Source organism: Bombina bombina, chromosome 10 (genome assembly GCF_027579735.1).
Source record: "Bombina bombina isolate aBomBom1 chromosome 10, aBomBom1.pri, whole genome shotgun sequence".
Classification (NCBI taxonomy): domain Eukaryota; kingdom Metazoa; phylum Chordata; class Amphibia; order Anura; family Bombinatoridae; genus Bombina; species Bombina bombina.
This window is the reverse complement of record NC_069508.1, coordinates 148975-164494: the sequence shown is the minus strand read 5'-3', so window position 1 is coordinate 164494 and position 15520 is coordinate 148975. Positions and strand designations below refer to the sequence as shown.

Here is a 15520-nt window from a genome sequence, read left to right as displayed (position 1 = left end):
TAATTCATTTTTCACTCACTTTTTAATTGTAAGCTTGTCCTCGATTTTCATCACTAGACTTTTTTCTACCTGGACACTAAGGGGTCTGTGACCCACTCGGTATCCTAATACCCACCGGAGTGGTTAACTTACCTTGACTTATTGAAGTATTAATTTCTTATGAAATTTTGAGTCTTCCCCTCACTGGTTAAGCATTTATTATTCGTGTGCCCTTTGCATTGTATTTTATTTTTATTTATATTGCATTGTTTTGTACCATGGATCCATGATTACACTGTTTTATATTGTTTTAACTTAATTGATTTAACTTAATTGTTTTAATCCTATTGTATTAATAAATCCCTTTACTGCACTACACCTAGCCTCCGTCAGTTGGCGCCTGGGACCCCTTTTTCCTTGTAGTTCATTTTTAGGTGAAAGCTAGGTTTCACCTGCTCCAGGCTTATAGGTGTTTCTTTGTTGGCGCTTTGAGTATCTCTTCCACAATTAAAAGTTATCTAAAGTTCCTGCTGCAGAGTCTTCATGATCTGTGCAAGAGACATCAGACACAAGGTAACAGCACACAACTGAATGTTCTAACCCTGACTACACAGAGAACATAACAGCTGGCGACGAGGATGGGAAAGCATCCTATTGACAGTTGATCTTGAGCACAATGGTGTCCTATTGTCAGGTGATCTTCCGCACAATGGTGTCCTATTGTCAGGTGATCTTGCGCACAATGGTGTTCTATTGTCAGGTGATCTTGCGCACAATGGTGTTCTATTGTCAGGTGATATTGCACACAACGGTGTCCTATTGTCAGGTGATCTTGCGCACAACAGTGTCCTATTTTCTGGTGATCTTGCGCACAATGGCGTCCTATTGTCAGGTGATCTTGCGCACAATGGTGTCCTATTGTCAGGTGATCTTGCGCACAGTGGTGTCCTTTTGTTAGATGATCTTGTGCACAATGGTGTCCTATTGTCAGGTGATCTTGCGCACAGTGGTGTCCTATTGTCAGATGATCTTGCACACAATGATGTCCTATTGTCAGGTGATCTTGCGCACAATGGCGCAAGATCACCTGAAACTAAAATACAATTACATAAACTAAACTATATTACAAAAAACCCCCACTAATTTACAAGAAATAAAAAAATATTACAAGAATTTTAAGCTAATTACACCTAATCTAAGGTAGCAGCACACAACTGAATGTTCTAACCCTGACTACACAGAGAACATAACAGCTGGCGACGAGGATGGGAAAGTGTCCTATTGTCAGGTGATCTTGCGCACAATGGTGTCCTATTGCCAGGTGATCTTGCGCATAATTGTGTCATATTGTGAAGTGATCTTGCGCACAATGGTGTCCTATTGCCAGGTGATCTTGCGTACATTGGTGTCCTATTGTCAGGTTATCTTGCGCACAATGGTGCCCTATTGTCAGGTGATCCTGCGCACAATGGCTTCCTATTGTCAGGTGATCTTGAGCACAATGACTTTCTATTGTAAGGTGATCCTGCACACAATGGCGTCCTATTGTCAGGTGATCTTGCACACAATGGTGTCCTATTGTCAGGTGATCTTGTGCACAATGGTGTCCTATTGTCAGGTGATCTTGCGCACAATGGTGTCCTATTGTCAGATGATCTTGTGCACAATGGTGTCCTATTGTCAGGTGATCTTGCACACAATGATGTCCTATTGTCAGGTGATCTTGCGCACAATGGTGTCCTATTGTCAGGTGATCTTGCACACAATGGTGTCCTATTGTCAGGTGATCTTGCGCACAATGGTGTCCTTTTGTCAGGTGATCTTGCACACAATGGCTTTCTATTGTCAGGTGATCTTGCACACAATGGTGTGCTATTATCAGGTGATCTTGCCAACAATGGTGTCATATTGTGAGATGATCATGCGCACAATGGTGTCCTATTGACAGGTGATCTTGCACACAATGGTGTCCTATTGTCAGGTAATCTTGCACACAATGGTGTCCTATTGCCAGGTGATCTTGCGCATAATGGTGTCATATTGTGAAGTGATCTTGCGCACAATGGTGTCCTATTGACAGGTGATTTTGAACACAATGGTGTTCTATTGTAAGGTGATCCTGCACACAATGGCGTCCTATTGTCAGGTGATCCTGCACACAATGGTGTCCTATTGTCAGGTGATCTTGCGCACAATGACTTTCTATTGTAAGGTGATCCTGCACACAATGGCTTTCTATTGTCAGGTGATCTTGCACACAATGGTGTCCTATTGTCAGGTGATCTTGTGCACAATGGTGTCCCATTGTCAGATGATCTTGCGCACAATGGTGTCCTATTGTCAAGTGATCTTGCACACAATGGTGTCCTATTGTCAGGTGATCTTTCGCACAATGACTTTCTATTGTCAGGTGATCTTGCGCACATTGGTGTCCTATTGTCAGATGATCTTGTGCACAATGGTGTCCTTTTGTCAGGTGATCTTGCGCACAATGGTGTCCTTTTGTCAGGTGATCTGGAACACAATGGCTTTCTATTGTCAGGTGATCTTGCGCACAATGGTGTCCTATTGTCAGGTGATCTTGCACACAATGGTGTGTGTTAGAAATGGGGTCTCCAGTTTGCAGTCGGTTTGCACCCTGTCCAAGTAGGGACCCTCACTCTAGTTAGGATAAGGGAGATACCCGCTCAGATAACCCCTGCTCACCCCCTTGGTAGCTTGGCACGAGCAGCAGGCTTATCTCAGAAGCAATGTGTAAAGCATTTGCACATAACACACAGTAACACAGTGAAAACACTACAAAAGGGCACCACACCAGTTTTAGAAAAAAATAGCCAATATTTAACTATTTAAAACAAGAACAAATACGATAAAAATCCAGCATACAGTAATAAAAATATGAATGCTGCAAGATGTATTCAAAAACACAGTTCCTTGCAGTCGATGGCTCCACCTGGGGCTATCACGGCATCGTGATACACAAAACCAACAGTTCAGGCCGGCCGCGGCGTCGCGGGCCAGCTACGGTGTCAGGAAGACCCGCAACCAGTACCTTGGATTTGCAGGGCGTCGTGATCCTTGCGGTGAGCTCCGGAGAGCGGCGTCACTTCCGCAGTCGGTGCAGGAGTCGTAGGGCCCTTGATGTTCACACGCGTTGCGGATCGAACTCCGGGCTGATGAAGTCAGGTGCGCCGGCGTTGGGGCTGCGGTGCGAAGCGGGACGATGCGACGTGCAGTGCCCACAGGTTACAGTGCAGGCAGCGGCTCATTGACGGCGTCCAGTGGCGTCGGTGAGACCAGGGCTGCGGTGTGAAGCAGAGTGGTATGACGTGCAGTGTCCACAGGTCACGATGCCGGCAGGGATGCCTGGTGACGACACTGGAGTCGATGGTGCTGGCGTTGGGGGGCCGGGGCTGAGGTGCGGGACGGGACGGTGCTTCGTGTACCTCACGAGCGTTGTCCAGAGGCCACGGTGAAGGAAGCGGCGCCGGTGTCAGCAGGAGCGGCGGTGTTGGGATGCCCAGGCTGCGGTGTGAGCAGGCGATGCCGGAGTGCGGGGCCCACAGGTCGCGGTGCGAGCAGCGGCTCGGTGAACTAGTCCAATGACGTCGTCGGTGAGACCAGGGTCGCAGTGTGAAGCGGGACAATGCGGCTCCGTGCGGCATCGACAAGTCACGGTGCAGGCCAGCGGCGTCGGTGGCAGCGTTGCAGTGATTTCTCCTTTTGAACAGCACACAGTTCCCAGTGCTGCAGGTCGCGGAAAATGAAGTCTTTGGTGTCCCTGAGACTTCCAACAGGAGGCAAGCTCTACTCCAAGCCCTTGGAGAACTTTCTCAAGCAGGACACACAGAAAAGTTTACCCTTTGCACTCTTTTCAGGCAGAAGCAGCAACTGCAGGCCAGTCCAGCAAAGCAACACAGCAAAGGGACAGTACTCCTCCTCCAGCTCTTTAGCTCTTTTCCTTGCAGAGGTTCCTCGTGAGTCCGGCAAGATCCTAGAAAGATTCCAGAAAGATTCCAAAGTCTGTAGTTTTGGGTGCTCTTCTTATACCCATTTTGGCCTTTGAAGTAGGTTTACTTCAAAGAAGATTCTCACTTCCTTGTGAAATCCTGCCTTGCCCAGGCAAGGCCTCAGGCACACACCAGGGGGTTGGAGTCTGCATTGTGTGAGGGCAGGCACAGTCCTTTCCGGCGTGAATGACCACTCCTCCCCTCCCTCCTAGCAGAGATGGCTCATCAGGAAATGCGGGCTACACCCCAGCTCCCTTTGTGTCACTGTCTAGTGAGAGGTGCAAACTGCCCAACTGTCAAACTGAATCCACAAACAAGGCAGAGTCACAGAATGGTTTAAGCAAGAAAATGCTCACTTTCTAAAAGTGGCATTTTCGAACACACAATCTCAAAACCAACTTTACTAAAAGATGTATTTTTAAATTGTGAGCTCAGGGACCCCAAACTCCACCTGTCCATCTGCTCTCAAAGGGAATCTACACTTTAATAATTTATAAAGGTAGCCCCCATGTTAACCTATTAGAGAGAGAGGTCTTGCAACAGTGAAAACCTAATTTGGCAGTATTTCACTGTTAGGACATATAAACCATATTACTATATGTCCTACCTTAACCATACACTACACCCTGCCCATGGGGCTACCTAGGGGTGTCTTACATGTAAGAAAAGGGAAGGTTTAGGCCTGGCAAGTGGGTACACTTGCCAAGCCGAATTGGCAGTTGAAAACTGCACACACAGACACTGCGGTGACAGGTCTCAGACATGATTACAGGGCTACTTGTGACAGACTCCTCTGTCAACCTCCCTACGGATTATGGATTTGGGCATTATGTTAAGTTACCCTGTGTCCATTATAGGTACAGGGTGCAAATCCAACAGTACTGGAGGGGTTAAACTCTCCTCTTGTACAGTTTTGAGTAACTGTATTGTCTGAGACAGAGACAGGTTTCCTGGCATCAGCTATTGTTTATTGTAATTAGGTTTAGGTGATAAGCGTTCACCTTGTTTAATCACCTCCAGACTGCCAGGTGCCAGGAAGGAATCCATTGTTTTCTTGTGTTTAATTGTCTATTTGATTACGTAATGTAATCCTATTGTATCCTGTAAAAGGGCGTCTTCCATCTATCTAATGTACTATACTCTTCCAATCTCCCATCTGGTCCCCTAGGGGAGTGTCCACCAGGTGGGAGACCAGCATAAATACCAGGCATATAGCCCTCAATAAAGTAGATTCTGTTTTACCCTCAAGACGGAGCTTGGTCTCGTGTTTGGGGGGAATTAACTGGGTTCGTGTGTTGCTGATCCCGTATTCAGGGCATCTTTCATCTGGTATTAACCCTCGATATCAGGGTTATACCATAACAATTGGTGGCAAGCGACGGGATGGTCCTTATCGCCCAGAAGAGCAACTACACATCCGGACCTAATGGGAATACCGTATGAAAGGCTGAAAAGAGCCAGCCTTAAAGACCTGCTAGAACAACGGGGCAGACAGGCCAGTAAACTCAGGAAGAGGGAGATTATAACAATACTGACCGAGATGGATGGATTGTCTGGATTTGTTTCCACATTTTGTCTCTCATAGTTGAGGTGTACCTATGATGAAAATTACAGGCCTCTCTCATCTTCTTAAGTGGGAGAACTTGCACAAATGGTGGCTGTCTAAATACTTTTTTGCCCCACTGTATGTACATATGTATTTCTATGTGTATATATGTATTTATGTATTTCTATGTGTATATATGTATTTATGTATTTCTATGTGTATATATGTATTTACAGTCATATATACACTCACATGTAAAAACATTAATATATATGTACACACATATAAACATATATAAGTGCATTATATCCCTTTGCCATTAAGCAGATAAAAACATGGTAAAACATATATATGCAATATCCATATTTAATAAAGATTTTAACTATGCATTCACTGTAAATATCTGACATTTGCTATGTTGTTTGTGCGATGGGTGTTTTTTCAACAATTTTTTCTCTCCATTGACTTCTATGGGGAATGCAAACATGCGGTGTTATGGTTTTTTTTTCTCCATTGATTTCTATGGGGGCATATATGCATGCGCTCGTTAAAACTTAAGTTAGGATTTTTTCGCTATTTGGGTTAACGCTAGCACAAAATAAGTTTTTTTGGAACTTGTAATACAAACGGAACCTGACTAGCGCAAAAAGTTTTGCTGACTCCATATTAGATATACAGTATTAGTGATATATCAGGCTGCAATTGGCTGACCCCATATTACATATATTTTTATTATTATTATCAGGTATTTGTAGACCACCAACAGATTCCGCAGCGCTAGTTAGTGATATATCAGGCTGTGATTGGCTGACCCCATATTACATATATTAGTGATATATTTCAGTTTGTCATTGGCTGACCCCATGTTACATATATTAGTGATATATCAGGCTGTGGTTGGCTGACCCCATATTACATATATTAGTGATATATAAGGCTGTGGTTGGCTGACCCCATATTACATATATTAGTGATATATCAGGCTGTGGTTGGCTGACCCCATATTACATATATTAGTGATATATTTCAGTTTGTGATTAGCTGACCCCATATTACATATATTAGTGATATATTTCAGTTTGTTATTAGCTGACCCCATATTACATATATTAGTGATATATTTCAGTTTGTGATTAGCTGACCCCATATTACATATATTAGTGATACATCAGGCTGTGGTTGGCTGACCCCATATTACATACAGTATATTAGTGATATATCAGTTTGTGATTGGCTGACCCCATGTTACATATATTAGTGATATATCAGGCTGTGGTTGGCTGACCCCATATTACATATATTAGTGATATATAAGGCTGTGATTGGCTGACCCCATATTACATATATTAGTGATATATAAGGCTGTGATTGGCTGACCCCATATTACATATATTAGTGATATATAAGGCTGTGATTGGCTGACCCCATATTACATATATTAGTGACATATCAGGCTGTGGTTGGCTGACCCCATATTACATATATTAGTGATATATTTCAGTTTGTGATTAGCTGACCCCATATTACATATATTAGTGATATATTTCAGTTTGTGATTAGCTGACCCCATATTACATATATTAGTGATATATTTCAGTTTGTGATTAGCTGACCCCATATTACATATATTAGTGATGTATTTCAGTTTGTGATTAGCTGACCCCATATTACATATATTAGTGATATATTTCAGTTTGTGATTAGCTGACCCCATATTACATATATTAGTGATACATCAGGCTGTGGTTGGCTGACCCCATATTACATATATTAGTGATATATCAGGCTGTGGTTGGCTGACCCCATATTGCATATATTAGTGATATATCAGGCTGTGGTTGGCTGACCCCATATTACATATATTAGTGATATATCAGGCTGTGGTTGGCTGACCCCATATTACATATATTAGTGATATTTCAGGTTGTAAATGGCTGACTCTATATTAGATATACTGTATTACTTATATTTCAGGTTGTGATTGGCTGGCCCCATATTACATATATTAGTGATATTTCAGGTTGTGATTGGCTGGCTCCATATTAGATATATTAGTGATATATGAGGCTGTGATTGGCTGACTTCGTATTTGATATATTAGTGATATTTTAGGTTGTGATTGGCTGATTCAATATTACATATATTAGTGATATTTCAGGTTATGATTGGCTGACCCCATATTACATATATTAGTGATATTTCAGGTTGTGATTGACTGGCTCCATATTAGATATATTAGTGATATATGAGGCTGTGATTGGCTGACTTCATATTTGATTTATTAGTGATATTTTAGGTTATGATTGGCTGACCAAATATTACATATATTACTGATATTTCAGGTTGTGATTGGCTGACCCCATATTACATATATTAGTGATACTTCAGATTGTGATTGGCTGACCCCATATTACATGTATTAGTGATATTTCAGGCTGTAAATGGCTGACTCTATTAGATATACTGTATTACTTATATTTCACATACAAAGAGAGAAGCGCTCTACCAGGAACGAACAACAGCTCAGTGGCTTGTTCTATGGCGATTTACCACCCGGAGGCAGCTTCTTTTAGACCAGTGTGCTTTTCACAGAAGAAAACTTTCCTGAAGTATATCAGTCTGATCCCGCCAAGTAAGGTCAGTCCAGCCACGAAATACCAGGCAATTCTCCTCTGAACAAGGAACATGACAACCCCAGACGATCGTTTCGGCCTCCTATGGGCCTCGTCAGTGAGGTGCAGCCACATTCCTCTAAGCACACTGGGCAAGGAGTCCACGTCTGGTTTCCCCCATCACCCATAGGGAGACTTCCCAGGGTTATAATAATTTGCATACAAAGAGAGAAGCGCTCTACCAGGAACGAACAACAGCTCAGTGGCTTGTTCTATGGCGATTTACCACCCGGAGGCAGCTTCTTTTAGACCAGTGTGCTTTTCACAGAAGAAAACTTTCCTGAAGTATATCAGTCTGATCCCGCCAAGTAAGGTCAGTCCAGCCACGAAATACCAGGCAATTCTCCTCTGAACAAGGAACATGACAACCCCAGACGATCGTTTCGGCCTCCTATGGGCCTCGTCAGTGAGGTGCAGCCACATTCCTCTAAGCACACTGGGCAAGGAGTCCACGTCTGGTTTCCCCCATCACCCATAGGGAGACTTCCCAGGGTTATAATAATTTGCATACAAAGAGAGAAGCGCTCTACCAGGAACGAACAACAGCTCAGTGGCTTGTTCTATGGCGATTTACCACCCGAAGGCAGCTTCTTTTAGACCAGTGTGCTTTTCACAGAAGAAAACTTTCCTGAAGTATATCAGTCTGATCCCGCCAAGTAAGGTCAGCCCAGCCACGAAATACCAGGCAATTCTCCTCTGAACAAGGAACATGACAACCCCAGACGATCGTTTCGGCCTCCTATGGGCCTCGTCAGTGAGGTGCAGCCACATTCCTCTAAGCACACATTGTGATTGGCTGGCTCCATATTAGATATATTAGTGATATATGAGGCTGTGATTGGCTGACTTCGTATTTGATATATTAGTGATATTTTAGGTTGTGATTGGCTGATTCAATATTACATATATTAGTGATATTTCAGGTTATGATTGGCTGACCCCATATTACATATATTAGTGATATTTCAGATTGTGATTGGCTGGCTCCATATTAGATATATTAGTGATATATGAGGCTGTGATTGGCTGACTTCATATTTGATTTATTAGTGATATTTTAGGTTGTGATTGGCTGACCAAATATTACATATATTAGTGATACTTCAGGTTGTGATGGGCTGACCCCATATTACATACATTAGTGATATTTCAGGTTGTGATTGGCTGACTCTATATTACATATATTACTGATATTTCAGGTTGTGATTGGCTGACCCCATATTACATGTATTAGTGATATTTCAGGTTGTGATTGGCTGACCCCATAATACATGTATTAGTGATATATCAAGCTGTGATTGGCTGACCCAATACTACCCATGATGGAATAAATAAAACTGTGATTGGCTAAACCATATTGCTAATTGCAGTAACACTTTGCCTTTGTATTATGGATGTGCCAGACGGATGTACCCCAGTTTAACTTCCCTCTAATGACTGTTTTCCTTACACATTCACAAGCATACCCCTGTGTTTATGAGAACAGAGGGAGGTAGTTTATTACATTGAACAATGCATGTTGCCATGGCAATAAGCAGGGCACTGGGAGCTATAAAAAGAACCCTCCTTCCTTGATAAATTTCACTGGGTTCAAGATGGGAGAACAATTTAACAGCCCTTAAAATAGGTTAAAATTTACATATGATCCGCAGAAGATACAGTGCGGAGGTGACTTTTACCCTTGTGCATTAAATTGTGTGACCTCAGACTCCAGCTAGAGAGAAGCTAATTAGCAGCATCATAACAAATGATAAATGACTTAATGTATCCTAATCCAGCATCCTGATCCCCACTGCCCCTGGCACCCGCTTACTGCCCGTGCCATCCATACAAGGTCTTATGTCACCTGCTGTGTCCCTAAAGCTGTAACCGTGTGCTGGGCACAAATGCACAGACAGGGGCACAAAACCCATCCCTGTAACACAGTGCGTACAGCTTAACCCTAAAGCTGCCTTTAGTTCTACGCCTGAACGTTAGGTGACGTTTCACCTGCTAATGTGTTTCATTTCATCTGCACAGATTTTATTATACGCTGCTTTATATAGCGCGGTATAAAGAGAGAAATGTTGTGCGCAGTACAAACCGAGCAGTGGATTTGTGTGCTGGACACATTGTAGAGATGTCAGGACACATGCGGGTAAATTTATCATGGTGCGGACAGACATCTCACAAGCCCAGAGAGCTTTATAGAACCTCACAAGCCCAGAGAGATTTATAGAATCTCACGAGCCCAGGGGGCTTTATAGAATCTCACAAGCCCAGGGGGCTTTATAGAATCTCACAAGCCCAGGGGGCTTTATAGAATCTCACAAGCCCAGGGGGCTTTACAGAATCTCACAAGCCCAGAGAGCTTTATAGAATCTCACAAGCCCAGAGAGCTTTATAGAATTTCACAAGCCCAGAGAGCTTTATAGAATCTCACAAGCCCAGAGAGCTTTATAGAATTGGGCCCTATATGTTTATTAACTGCCCATTGTTACAGTCTGTATGATTTTGGGGGTTAATATATCATTTATTTCCTGCGTGATGGCACATTTTGGATAGGAATTGACACATTGGGGCCGAATTATCGAATGGATTTTGATGCCCCTGTTAAAGGCCGCTGCTCCATAACTGCTCTGCTGCCTCTGAGGCTTCGGTCTGCAGGCGGTGGCAGTTCTGGTGAGCTGCTTGTGCAATGATAAATGTCGACAGTGTATGCTGTCTGCATTTATCGATGTGCGGCGGACATGATTTGCTGGCGCATTATAGGTAGGGGCTGGCGCTTTATGGGTAGGGGCTGGCTCATTATGGGTAGGGGCTGGCGCATTATGGGTAGGAGCTGGAGCATTATGGGTAGGGGCTGGCGCATTATGGGTAGGGGCTGGCGCATTATGGGTAGGAGCTGGCGCATTATGGGTAGGAGGTGGCGCATTATGGGTAGGAGGTGGCGCATTATGGGTAGAAGCTGGAGCATTATGGGTAGGAGCTGGCGCATTATGGGTAGGAGCTGGCGCATTATGGGTAGGAGGTGGCGCATTATGGGTAGGAGCTGGCGCATTATGGGTAGGAGGTGGCGCATTATGGGTAGGAGGTGGCGCATTATGGGTAGGAGGTGGAGCATTATGAGTAGGAGCTGGCGCATTATGGGTAGGAGCTGGCGCATTATGGGTAGGAGGTGGCGCATTATGGGTAGGAGGTGGCGCATTATGGGTAGGAGGTGGCGCATTATGGGTAGGTGGTGGCGCATTATGGGTAGGAGGTGGCGCATTATGGGTAGGAGGTGGCACATTATAGGTAGGAGCTGCCACATTATGGGTAGGAGGTGGCGCATTATAGGTAGGAGCTGGAGCATTATGGGTAGGAGCTGGAGCATTATGGGTAGGAGGTGGCGCATTATGGGTAGGAGGTGGCGCATTATGGGTAGGAGCTGGCGCATTATGGGTAGGAGTTGGAGCATTATGGGTAGGAGGTGGCACATTATAGGTAGGAGCTGGAGCATTATGGGTAGGAGGTGGCGCATTATGGGTAGGAGGTGGCGCATTATGGGTAGGAGGTGGAGCATTATGGGTAGGAGCTGGCGCATTATGGGTAGGAGTTGGAGCATTATGGGTAGGAGGTGGCACATTATAGGTAGGAGCTGGACCATGGGTAGGACAAAGCAGAGAAGTCACCACATTAAGGTCTAGTGGCTGAATCCGCCTCCCGCAGGTACCACCTGACGACGTTGCTTGTTCCTTTACATAAAGCGACAGGAGATTTGCACAAAGCTTTGTTATTACCAACAGGACAGCTGAAATATAAATGTCCGACTCACAGCTATAAATATCTAGCAAAGCAGCAGCTCCTCTGGAGGCAAAATCATTTCTTCAGGAGAAGCAGATTTTATTTGAATCAAGTGAATCCTGAGCTAATATAAATAAACACCCCCTTCTGGGCAAATGATGCCTTCTGTGTCTCTCCAGCTGCAGATTTATTACCAGTATGGGCACAACGTGCAATTAACAGACAGGCTGTGACTGGCCGCTCAGCAGAGGAGGTCTCACACTTCAAGTCATTTGTACTCACATACATGTAACAAACACACTCACATACATATAACATACAAACACACTTACATACATATAACATACAAACATACTCACATACATATAACATACAAATGCACTCACATACATGTAACAAACACACTCACATACATATAACATACAAACACACTTACATACATATAACATACAAACACACTCACATACTCACATACATATAACATACAAACACACTCACATACTCACATACATATAACATACAAACACACTCACATACATATAACATACAAACACACTTACATACATATAACATAAAAACACACTCACATACTCACATACATATAACATACAAACTCACTCACATACATGTAACATACAAACACACTCACCTACATATAACATACAAACACATACATATAACATGCAAACACACTCACATACTCACATACATTTAACATACAAACATACTCACATACATATAACATACAAACATACTCACATACATTTAACATACAAACACACTCACATACATATAACATACAACCACACTCACATACATATAACATACAAACATACTCACATACATATAACATACAAACACACTCACATACATATAACATACAAACATAATCACATACATATAACATACAAACACAATCACATACATATAATATACATAGAACCTATAAGCATGTACTTTGCAAACACTCACATACATATAACATACAAACACAATCACATACATATAACATACATAGAACCTATAATCAGGTACTAAACAAACACACTCACATACATACAACATACAAACACACTCACATACATACATACATACAACATGCAAACACACTCACATACATACAAACACACTCACATACATACAACATACAAACACACTCACATACATATAACCTATATGCATGTACTAAACAAACACACTCACATACATACAACATACAAACACACTCACATACATACAACATACAAACACACTCACATACATACAACATGCAAACACACTCACATACATACAACATACAAACACACTCACATACATACAAACACACTCACATACATACAAACACACTCACATACATATAACCTATATGCATGTACTAAACAAACACACTCACATACATACAACATACAAACACACTCACATACATACAACATACAAACACACTCACATACATACAGCATACAAACACACTCACATACATACAACATACAAACACACTCACATACATATAACCTATATGCATGTACTAAACAAACACACTCACATACATACAACATACAAACACACTCACATACATACAACATACAAACATAATCACATACTAAACATACAAATAAACTCACATACATATAACATACAAACACACTCACATACATATAACATACAAATAAACTCACACACACAATCACATACATATAACCTATACGCCATGTACTAAACAAACACACTCGCATACATAGAACCTATAAAATATACAAAACAAACACACTCGCATACATAGAACCTATAAAATGTACAAAACAAACACACTCACATCCTTATACATATGTGCTCAAGCACAAACAAAATTTGTGTTTGTCAGGTTAGTGCGAGTGATGACTGTATACAGTGTAAGGGTTAAGAAAAATGTGCACTAAACACAAAATAAATACATTAAATAAAGTACAAAAAGCCGAACTTACAATATCGCGACCACGTTAACGTACTTCCCCCATAGACTTTAATGGAGCGTCAAAAGTGGAAAACACTAATATCCTTACTCGCGCGCTAACCCGCATCGTAATAAGCCCTCTACTCAAGGCCCTAGTGGCTTAGAGGTTGAGTGATAGGCATTGCAGTGAGAGTAACGTCCTCAGGCTCCAGCTTAGGGTTATTCCACTGGTCAGGCCGAGAATTACGTAAATTCCTTTATGTGGGTTGAGCTGAGCTCCGCTTTGTATAGATGAATGTTAAGTTATAGTTATACAGTTAAGTATTGTTAAGTCAGCAACTCAGGACAATAGGGCATGTAATCCCTTAATACATTTAAACTAACACACACACATACTCCAAGACACATACACATCCATACAGGCACACATACCCACACCTACATAAGGTAAGCTACTGCACACTAACACACACACATACACATCCATACAGGCACACATACCCACACCTACATAAGGTAAGCTACTGCACACTAACACACACACATACTCCAAGACACATACACATCCATACAGGCACACATACCCACACCTACAAAAGGTAAGCTACTGCACACTAACACACACACATACTCCAAGACACATACACATCCATACAGGCACACATACCCACACCTACAAAAGGTAAGCTACTGCACACTAACACACACACATACTCCAAGACACATACACATCCATACAGGCACACATACCCACACCTATAAAAGGTGAGCTACTGCACACACACATACTCCAAGACACATACACATCCATACAGGCACACATACCCACACCTATAAAAGGTAAGCTACTGCACACTAACACACACACATACTCCAAGATACATACACATCCATACCCACACCTATAAAAGGTAAGCTACTGCACACTAAAAAACACACATACTCCAAGACACTGACACATCCATACAGGCTCACATACCCACACCTATAAAACGTAAGCTACTGCACATTAACACATACTCCAAGACACATACACATCCATACAGGCACACATACCCACACCTATAAAACGTAAGCTACTGCACATTAACACACACACATACTCCAAGACAAATACACATCCATACAGGCACACATACCCACACCTATAAAAGGTAAGCTACTGCACATTAACACACACACATACTCCAAGACACATACACATCCATACAGGCACACATACCCACACCTATAAAAGGTAAGCTACTGCACATTAACACACACATACTCCAAGACAAATACACATCCATACAGGCACACATACCCACACCTATGAAAGGTAAGCTACAGCACATTAACACACACACACATACTCCAAGACACATACACACCCATACAGGCACACATACCCACACCTATAAAAGGTAAGCTACTGCACACTAACACACAGACATACTCCAAGACACATACTCATCCATACAGGCACACATACCCACACCTATAATTAAAAGGTAAGCTACTGCACACTAACACACACACATACTCCAAGACAAAAGCACATCCATACAGGCACACATATGCACACCTATAAAAGGTAAGCTACTGCACACTATCACACACACATACTCCAAGACAAATG

At 42.5% G+C, this 15520-nt stretch overlaps 1 protein-coding gene across 1 annotated transcript in view; it reads right to left on the bottom strand.

Moving 5' to 3' along the window:
• Positions 1-1983: 1983 nt before the first annotated feature.
• Positions 1984-15520, bottom strand: part of LOC128641172 (uncharacterized) — a 36780-nt gene continuing 23243 nt past the window's right edge. Inside the window, exons 2-3 of the mRNA XM_053693739.1 lie at positions 10937-11923; positions 1984-2049 (exon numbers count right to left, since the gene is read on the bottom strand). Coding sequence (XP_053549714.1) covers positions 1984-2049; positions 10937-11923 — 1053 coding nt within the window. The remainder of the gene's footprint in view (positions 2050-10936; positions 11924-15520) is intronic.